Genomic DNA, 11,002 nt, shown 5'->3' on the forward strand with positions numbered 1-11,002 from the left:
CTATAAAGGTGCGACTGCATATTTGCATTGCAAACGCGAAAGCAGCTAGAGATCCATTAAGATGCTTGGTGTTATCTTACATCTATTTGCCCGTCCTTTCATCAAAGTACAGTACATCTGCATGCTATAGTTACTCGACTCCTCTAGATTATATTTCCGATGCTGTGGTGAAAGCGATTTAAAGAATTGTTTACTGAAGGATAAAAATACCCCGGTATGGTACTCCATACAATAGAAGCACATTTGTTTTTCATAAATATTATTGAAAAGTTTGCATTTATATCAACACAGCAGATATATATAGTAATAATACACATTAACAAAGAGCATCAGCACTTGTATTAGAAATAACTGCTGAGCTGCATACATAAAAGAAGGAAATACATAGCACCTGCTGGGCGCTTAGCACTGGAAATCCTAAACAGTAGTCTTACTACTAGCAGCAAACTTTTCTAATTTATTTTGAAAGCTTTCCCATAGATTTTGGTGTATTTATTTAGAGGTTTGTAGTAGGGAAAGTGTGGCTTAAAACACATTTCCCAGCATTATGCAAGCGACCTATTCAGGGATCAAAATATTATGAGGCGGAACAATACCTTTCTGCTACTAACTGCTTACTTTAAGACAGCCCTTGGGATTGAGAAAGCGGATGTGTATGGTTAAAATGATGTAACACCCTTCCCCCTTTTCTTAAATATTCTACAGTAGACCTCTGTAGATGTAAATGTATGCAGCAGTGCGCATAAGTGAGTAGCCGGCAGATTAACTTCCTTTGCTTCATTTTCTGTGAATGTATGTCATAATAATAAACGATTGCTTAAATTGCCCTCTTTCAGCAGCTGTTTGACACTGTCAGGTAGCCCAAGCATAAAAAAAAAATATGCTTCAGGCTATTTATTTAAAGGCGGAGTTGCAAGTAGTGCTGCAATCTGTTTAAAACGCGCAAAACACATTAGAATACGATTTTTAAAGAGAAGCATATGTATTGCACAAAACTATAAGCATTCAAATGTGATCTGGGACTTGATTCTGAGCCATTATCATCAAAAAATATTAAGTGTTTATAATAAAATATATTTGATCGTTTTGCTGTTTAATGTCCATAACACATTCATTTTCACATTTTGCACTATCAACCATTACCAGTTTATGATTTATTTATGCTGAGATTTGTGTAACAAAATTAGTTATCTATGGTGTCAGAGCTGCAGGTTGTGAGCTCATTAATACATGATCACAATCCTACCATCTTCTTAGAAAAGGACAGCATAAACATGTATTACAAAGGCGTTTCATACTCATGAAAAAAAATATTCCTAATCATTTACTCGTCCCCCCCCCCCCCCCCACCTTTGAACATAGTTCGACAGTTTCCATATTTGATTTAAATGTCAAAGAAGGTACAGTTGGAGAGAGAGAGAGGTGGCGACTTTTCTATAAGTGCATAAGTTCCAGAAGTACTTTTGTCGGTTTATTTTGTTGTTGTTGTTTGAGGGGGTGGAGTGTTTATTTGTTGTTGTGTTTTTTTTCTTGGTTTGTTTTTCAGGCCCAAGCATGGCTTTTACACAGCATCATCATCTCTGGATGAAGTCGATTTGTAGAACAAAAATAAGTTTTTTTTTTTAATTACATCAAACATAGGACCCTAAGTAGTAAACATGTTTTCCATACACGCACAATTGGATAAACATTCTAGTTCACAGGTTCCCTCGTTTGAGAACTGAAGAAGGATAAGTAGGCCATATCTTACCTGAAACTGGCACCACCTCCCAGACGCAGCAGAAAAGATTGCAACAAGATTAGAAGAAATATTAATTGTAGGTACATATATTGCTTATTTGATACATGAAGAAAGTCCAAAGTCGACTTCTCTGTTTACTCTATGAAGTGAAAGGGGTTTAGTGAAACCAAGATTTTATTTTCTGTATTCAATGGATTTAGCGAGCCAGAGCAAGCCAGAAGTGATTGCTAGTGTTTGTAAGGTATTAATTCATACGGAAGAGGCGTATAGCTAAAACTTAGCCTTAAACTTTCACCTGCGGCCGGACTTAATTCTGAAACATAAGCATAGACTGCCCGTCTAAAGTAAATGGATATATAGAAATTCGATATTGAATATCTACTTTTTCAGAATCTAGTTGACGGAAATTTTTGTGCAAAATGTGCGGATGAGCAGATGTTGTACTGTATGCAGCATCATAACAACAACATAAATGTGTGTCTGTTTTCTCGGTAAGATTAATTACTTCATGACCTAAAGGGAGAATATGCTTCAGCTCTCTTAGCTTTCTCACCTTTCCAGCCAAGCCCTGTTTCCTCCTAATCACCTCCTACTTTTACAACACCACAAGTTTCCCCTTCGTCATTCACCCAGTCATTATTTATCCCCTTCCTCTATTCAATCTCTCTCTCTCTCCCCCCCCCCCCCCATTTCATAAATCCTAACTGAATGGAAATGGGGGAAAGGAAATCCCAGTTTCTACAGGTCGCAATATCATAATAAAGTTTTATTAGAATGCGGAGGATTTGTTTTCAGCTGAGTTTTAAAGCTGTACCTTTCCTTCCTTTTGCCCTAGGCAGGGCTCTAAGTCTATTTTCCATTAATTTACCCAAAGTCTCAAAATAAAGCTGTTCAAAAATAAAAACACAAACAAAAACTGCTCAGTCTTTATGTAATGTCGTTGCAAGCAAAACAGTTACTCTACAGCTAATGCTGCTTTTCACTAGTATCAAGTAGGCCTTTCATAGTGAAGAATAGGTGTTATCTAATGGTTGTGACATATGCATAATGTAGAATATCTTGCATTAGTTGTGTAAATGTATATCATTAAGGAAAGCATTTTTTTTCTTTAAGCAGAGAAGTCATCAGACTTACAACGATTTTATAGGATTATTTTCAGGGCTGATATTCACTGAATTTGTATATTCAAAATCTATGCACCCAGAAAGGTCCTATTGCCTTTACTTTCTGCTTTATTCTAAACTTGAGGCACTAAGAAAAGCTCTACATGTAAAAACAGTAGAAGCCTGAAGGCCTTCAAAAAGGCTGATTCATCTGTCTGTGAAGAACATATAGGCCAACTTGATAGCAGCTGATCAATTAAAAAAAATTTCTAACGATATTATTGTATGTAATTTGCATTCCCTAATTATTAGTTTAATATGCCTTCTTTAAATAAAGGTAGATAAAGGGAATACATTTTCTCATAACAGGGTGTTGAGACTCAAAAAGATACATACTATACATTGTAGTGAATATAAGAGATTATTTAACTTAAACAGTTACACTTAGGTGCAGCATGACTGATGGTGTGTGTGTGTGTAATCAATTTTGTATTTGGGAAATTGCTTATGTGCATCATTCTGTCATCACTAGGAATCATGAAATATATAATACATTTTGCCCGCCTGAAAAGTTTCAAGGGATTGTCAATACAATTTTTCTTAAATTAAATCAGTCAACTATACTGTGTTAAGAAGACTGGTTAATCTAATAATTTAATAATTTCATATAATTTATACATTTCTCCAAAATAGTTTTAATAAAATATTTAAAAAGAAAATATATTTATATAAAAATATGCATAGAAAAAGTTAGTGAGAACCTTAAAATTATTAAATATATTATATTGTGATAGATTAAAATTTGCAGAATGAAATTAGGAGGAAAGATGAATGCCTGGAAATAAAGGATAATGTAATATCCTTAGGAATTTGCACATCAGAAGAATACTGAGATTGTTAATAGATTTATTAAAATTCTTTCTTGACATAAGAAACAGGTTTTTAAAACAAATTTTCCTATTTTCCATATCATACTGATTGCTTCAGGGTACCCTTTCCCTCTCCCACTCTCCTCCCCCTACACACATACTTTCAATAGTTTACTTCCCCCTCACCCTCATAGGGTATCTGATGGATTTTCTCTTAACCCCAGCCCATCTTTCTTTATTGGCAACTAGAAGTTTGACACCATTGGAATTATTTGTTCTATATAACTTGTCATTTTCGATATATTTTGAAAATTCTGACATATTACTTACTAAAATGCCAATGCAATCCTAGGATCGCCATACTCTGTATTTTAAAAATGTCTGTGAAATCATACAATTGTGTTCATTATGGCTGCTAACATTTAAAATGATTAATAACATTCTTTCGCCGGTTTATTTAATATTTACGGGCGCTGACAGGGAAACTTGTACTGTTTTGCAAATGTAATTTCTCGGGATAGCTTTAACGATAAAAACGATTTAATCTTGTTTCAGTTTCTCATGATAATATAAAGCTGGATTTCAAATCTACCAACCAATGCATATTTTATTAAGCGACAATATAATAGAGATCATTAATATTTTTTTATTTGTACACTGGGCTTATGAACAATTATCCAATTATCTCCGAACACACACACACACACGGGGGGGGGGGGGGGGGGGGGGGGGGGGGGGAGGAGAGAGAGAGAGAGAGAGAGAGAGACGCACAGACACACAGGGCCTTCAATATTTGAACAAATATATTAAATGTTATGTCTTAAATCGGCAACAAATAACCCAAACAGGTGAAAAGTGCTAGAGAAAACATGCATACTATTGTGAATACACTTTTACTGGACACACACACACACACACACACACACACACACACACACGTGTCACTTCACTTACTCTATGATGTCACATACTTATATTTAGGTTAGATGTGTTTTAAGAAAGTGGAGCAAAGTATCCACAAAGTATCCTTCCCCTCTGTCAAAGAGCATTGGAACAAGCAAGATTTTAGCATAATCATTTTACTATGCAGTAATTCTGTCCGGCTCCATCCCCTTACTGTTTTTCAATTTCACCGTTAAAGAAATAGAACTGTTTAATAACCAGAGTCTGTAAAAATGTCAACCCCCATCTACGCCTCCTGTAGAGTAAGGAGTTAAGTAAAAATCTGAAAATGATAACTCGCACATAAAAATTGTTGTGTATACCAATTATTTTAAGATTCAAGAGGCTGAAAGCTATCTTCCTTTGTTTAGAAAAAGACGTTCTTGATTTGCATATTTGCGGACGTTTTGCTCAGTTGATTACCTTTTTAAATCATTTCACCACCTTTTTTAAAAGTGTGAAATCTGAAATTCAACACAAGTGTGACACCTACCTGTGAAAGTGGGAAAACATTTCAAGCGCGCCGCTCGATCTCTTTTTCTATGGGAATCCTGGGACACAGGGATTTATCAGCAGTATCCATGCTTGAAATACACAAGGTTGATAGAGTAGTAATTTAATCAATGTAACTAAATCTAAAAACTCTAAACTCTATGAATTAGGAAAGCTTTCCCCGGTGTATAGTCCAAGGCATATTAGCGATGCATCTCTCTAATAACTCTGTAGTACCTTGTGAAATAGGAATAACGGTTAAATCTGGCATAAAATCGAACTCATTAGCAAAGTTCACCTTCTGATTGCTCTGCATAAAACTCGAAACTGATTGAAAGTAATTAGGTTAAAACAGGGTACTTCAAGATTTCTGACATTTCTATTATCCATTTCTCTAGTGCCACTTCTTTTTAAGTACGTTCAGAATTGTATGCACTCTAATATTTCTGCATTATTTAATTCTAAAGGAGACGTACATTACTCCTTCCCTCTTAAGAACAAGTAACTGCAATTCGCAAAATTTTCAACCATCAATATAAAAAAATAAATAATTAGATGCGATTTTGTTTACTGCTCATCTTAAATCAACGCTCTTAAATTAATTTTACATTTTCAAATAATGATATAATTCTTTTAAACTCTTTTTTTTCCTAATCGACCTATGCATTGTTACCCTTGCTGCAGACAAATAAGAATGATGAATCTTTATGTTAAAATCTCTTTTAATTAAATATTTACATTGTACAAAAGTGAATGATTTTTTTTAATGTAATAAGGAGAGTCTACTTTTTTTCACAGCTCGGCTCAAGTAGAAGAAAATTGGTAGGCATAAAAAATGTAAATTAAACGTTTTGTTGTTTGTTTCTGCATGATTGACTATGAAACAGCTGAGGGAAAACACAGAAATTTATATATTTATATTACCAAAAACAACATTAATATCTTTACAGGTGTCTTGGTTTCATAATTTACTCCCAAAGTATGGTATTATCCATTTAAATACAAAAAATGCTACATTAAATATACATAATATTTAACACAAATCTTTCTTGTATTTTCTAGCAGTTGGCTAAGACATTTGTTTTTTGAGATGTTACACATTTTATGCCAGCCATCTCCGTAAACTATAAACTTCTGAAAAGACGTTTGATATTTCCCTTTGATGTTAAAAAATAAATGTCAAAGGCAATTTAATAAATTAGTCCAAGGTGTGCGGAAGAAGCCAATACTAAATGTTGGACATACCTTTCTTCAATTCATAGGGCGAGTCTTTACAAAGATCTACTTGAGATTGGCTTCGAATTTTAGTTTCTTTTGCCAAAGCTTCAGCTCTTTTTAAGACAGTCTGGCTTAATCCATTGAAATGTGAGTTGTTGGAGGCTGCCGTGGTTGCACTGGATCCGTGGTGACTGTGAAGGTGCCCAAAAGTGCTATAGTTTGTGTAACCCGGATAAAATGGGGACGTGTAATAAAGAGGGCGAGAAAGTACAGCGCTGTTGGGGAAAGGGCACTGAGCGGAAGGGGATCTGGAAGGGGGAGAAGAACTCGCAGCCATGGAAGGGCACAGAGTCTGTCCTGTCCCAGGAGACACCTGGCTGTTGTCCTTTGACTTATCCGAAGAGGTGGCAATCTCAGCCAGTGACCAGAGTTTGGGTTTGGAAGTGGCAGTAGGAGGAGAATGTATCACCGAAGTCACATTGCTGCCACTACTGTTGCTACTAATGCTACTGCTGCTGCTGCTACTACTGCTGGTGCTGCCTGGACTGCTTAGGACAAGGTCCATGGGGTGATGGTGCTGATGGTTTTGATGAACCTGGTGCTGTTGGTGGTGATGATGGTGGTGGTGGTGATGGAGGTGGCGATGTTGCTGGTCTTCGCTGTCTTGAAGACTCTGAGCTGCCTGACACAGGTCGGGAGGAGGAGAGGAAGCACTGGATTTGGAGGAGCCCGAAAGGAGATCGATTCTTTCCTCGGAATCTTTTAAATCCAACTCACTCCTGGTGACATCAACTTCTTTCTCCTGCAGGCTCTCGGACTCTAGGCGCTCGCACTCGCCTTGTCCAGGGCCCTTCTGCTCTCCTGCAAGAAAGTAAAGTCAAAGTTTTTTGTTTTTTTATTTTCTTATGTAAAATAACACAACATGTCAACAAATATTTCCCAGGCTGGAAGTCCTTCCTACGCTCTATAAATTAAGTTGCTAAAGAATATTTCTGAAAAGCTTCTATTATTTTTTGAATCTATACACACACACACACACACACACACACACACATATATACATACATACATACATACACACACACACACACACACACACACAGAGTCAAGGACAAATTTCCCAAGCCGATTTCACTAATATTAAGATAATAAACAAAACAGTCGTAAGCAAAAAACCAACCTGTTTCCCCTTCTGTGTCTCCTTTTTCATCCAGTTTATTAGATTCCTCGTCATCATTTTTCTCCAGATCTATATTCTCCTCTTCTTCCTCGTCCTCACTTCTGTTCCTGGGTGTCCAAGTCATTTTATTTTCCTTTTTAAGTCTTCTCCTGGCATTAGCAAACCAAGTAGATACTTGAGTTAGAGTCATTTTGGTAATGATGGCCAACATGATTTTCTCCCCTTTGGTTGGATACGGGTTCTTCCTGTGCTCATTCAGCCAGGCCTTTAGTGTAGCTGTGGCGTCTCTGGTGGCATTTTTCCGGTAAGCTGGATCCCCATAGGGATAAGAGCTCAAAGGCGTAGCGTAGGGATGGTATCCCAAAGAACCAGCCATTCCTGTCGTGTGGTCGTAGGGCGAACTCTGGGAAAAAAAAAAAACAACAACGGTCAAATAATTAATGCAGGAACTATGTAATTAAACGGTGGGAAGAAGATTGGTTGCGTAAAAATCACAGAGACATCAATAAAAGCATGGATAATAATAGCAGGACAGTAATTGCATGTTCATTATATTATTTTTATGTATAGACATGTTAATTAGGTATGTTCACATATTTGTACCCTTAAATATATAGTTACATGCTACAGTGCTGGACGATTAAATTAGGAAACTGAAGAGTTGATGACCAGAAAACAGAAAGATAAAGTGCCTGGCCTAGACATTTTACTCAAAATAAACAGTTTTTACTTAAAACAATGAGATTGCATACGGGAAGCCTGGAAGTCTGTAGTGAACTAGTAATTATTCATACAAAGAAGTTCACACCATTCGTAATTACGTGGAAATTCTTGTCCTCTGACAGAACGTTCTGTTCTAGGTCACGATGCAATACTAAACCTAGGAGGAATTTATTGCATTCTCACTGCTATAATTTGCATTTTCGGTTCCACAGTTTTTCAGCTCCCCTAAGTTTATTTGTTGTTGACGCTATTGGTGAAAGAGGGCTTATATAAAAGTTTGTTAGAATCCAGGTAGTTCGTGCAGCATGAACAGCCATAATGTGTAATCGCCATTTCAGACCGGTGTTTTCTTGCATGACCCTCAATGAATGAATAAAACGCTACTTAACATACTTCACTCTTCAAAAACGTACATAGTTATATGCCCTTTATAGTATATAAATATTAAATCTCAAGTAAGCTATTTTTTTCTGCGTCTGATTTTAAATTGGCAAAGTGAATTATAAATTTGTAGTATTTTTTAACTCTCTATACATATACACATACACATACAAGTTCTGTAGTTCATTATAAATATGCGTTTGCTAATCAAGAGCCCCTACGTTCTAAAACTTCTAAGCAGAAGTGTTAAGTATTTTAAACAAAACAATAATTCGGAAATATTATTTTCTTAAATCATCTTTTGACTTTCACTTTCAGAGCTTTTCTCTGCAAGATCCTTAATTGGAAACATTTTTGCGGCACTTATATACAAGAGACCTCTTCCATGTGGTTTTTAAGTGTGCAACATATAGAAATAGCCAAAAGGAAACGACGAAAATAAAGTATAAGCGATAGGTTAGCCAACTAGTTTTACTATATCATCATCCTCCAAGACTGGGTGATTCTCAGGGTTAAAATACAAACAAACAAAAAACTCTGTCAAGGACTGGATCTGAACTGCAGATCATTGTTCCTCTTACCACGTAGGAAGTGAAAGCGGCAGCAGCCGCCGCGGCAGCAGCCGGATCCGTGCTGTATTGGAGGTGAGAGTTGTAACCTGGAGAAGACGCAGTGAAGGCTGTAGATCCAGCATAAGGGGAAAAGGCTGAACCAGAGGAAGATCTCCCCAGTTCATCGGTCCTGGGTCCCGAAATCACACTGGTGCTGTAAGCCGGGCAAGAGTAGAGAGCCAAAGAAGCCGACGGTTGATATAAGTAACCCTGAGGATACGACATGGCCAAACACATACATATACACACAGTCTTTTGACACACACACACACACTGAGGATTAAAAAAAAAAAAGGATCAGACTTTCTTTTTTTGATTTTACGTGACTCTCAACATCAAGAACCAAAAGTGAAATAAAACAAATCAGAATCTGATCCACAGCTGAAGTAGATCAGCAGCATGCATCTCTTGTTTCTCGCAGTCTGCTACTGCTGCTGATCTCTCTCGGCGTTCTTCTCGCTGCCTTCCTCCGTCGCTTGCAGGGTTGTTTTTTTTTTTTTTTTTTTTGCCTTTGGACTGGCGCGGGAGGGGGTTGGAAAAGGTCCTGCCAAGATGCTAAGTTGGAAATTGAGAATTCTGACGCCTTCTACGCACTCGATGCTCCACCTATCTGGGTGTTGTCAGTGGGAGAAATGGCAGGATCCTGCTGGGTTGACACAACTAACCCTTCCATCAGGAATCTCTCTCTCTCTCTCTCTCTCTCTCTCTCTCTCTCTCTCTCTCTCTCTCTCTCTCTCAAACAGGCTCAAGTGCGCCGGCCCCTGGATGGCAATCACATACAGTAGTATGAACCGTTCAAAGATTAGCTCCAACTTTCTTCCTTTGCTGAATACCAGGAGGGGGGGCCACTGGCTATCCCATTTTCGCATGATTTATGGTAGCGCCGAGCTAGAGGCAGAGAAACGCAAAGTCAATCAGTTTATGAAAAGGAAGAGATTTATTATTCCTTCATTTATTTTCATTTAATATAATAAATAATTTCATTGATCTATGAGAGCGAGAGAAAGATTTCTAGATAATGGCTGGTGATTTTTTTTTTTTTTTTGCTATATTTCAAACGTCTGTTAATTCACAGAACACCCAATACTCATCATTGACAGTGAAGATTATTTTCTGCACTACGTCCACAGTTCAGTTGCTTTGTAAAATTGCATTTAAACAATTGGTATTTAAATTTAAAATATTGCAATTAGACGAAATGAAGTGCTCAGTTTAATATGTGTGTATTTTAAACTCCTGTTAAGCTTGTAATTTACGCTATGTAGTAAACCTGTTGACATTAAAGTGCAACGCTGAACACATATTGTCAAAATTAGTATAACACTAGTTGTCGCCCTCCCCCCCCCCCCTACACACACACCTCCTTTCCGAAAATAGGAGGGAAGAACTCTTACAGAAGAAACATTTCTGTAGCTCGGGAAGACATATTGGTGCTAAAGAGGTCTCCCTTGCCTTTTACTTCAAAGTATATTCCATTATGTAACTTCCATGGAAATATAAACACTAATACCAGTACCGAGCAGATATAGGAAAGCAAGAGATAAAGAAGAAGGTTCGTACGAAGGTTTAGCAGAAGATCTAGAATAGACCTGGCAATTTTCTCTCTGCAAAACTCAAGTAAAACAGACTTAAACCGTATGAGTTGGGATAAATCCCTAGCGATCAGAGGATGCAGTCTTCTTTAATTCCACCAGACATAACCCCCAACAGCATCCCGATGTATTCCGCTTTCTCCACCTCCT

At 37.2% G+C, this 11,002-nt stretch overlaps 1 protein-coding gene across 1 annotated transcript; it reads right to left on the reverse strand.

Moving 5' to 3' along the window:
• Positions 1-5,799: 5,799 nt before the first annotated feature.
• Positions 5,800-9,736, reverse strand: IRX5 (iroquois homeobox 5). Its single transcript, XM_030205143.1, has 3 exons — positions 9,231-9,736; positions 7,546-7,948; positions 5,800-7,226 (listed from the first exon to the last, which is right to left on the reverse strand). Exons 1-3 carry the CDS (start codon positions 9,495-9,497, stop codon positions 6,376-6,378), a joined length of 1,521 nt encoding a protein of 506 aa, XP_030061003.1. The 5' UTR covers positions 9,498-9,736; the 3' UTR covers positions 5,800-6,375.
• Positions 9,737-11,002: the final 1,266 nt, after the last annotated feature.

This window comes from Microcaecilia unicolor, chromosome 5 (assembly GCF_901765095.1).
Source record: "Microcaecilia unicolor chromosome 5, aMicUni1.1, whole genome shotgun sequence".
NCBI lineage: Eukaryota > Metazoa > Chordata > Amphibia > Gymnophiona > Siphonopidae > Microcaecilia > Microcaecilia unicolor.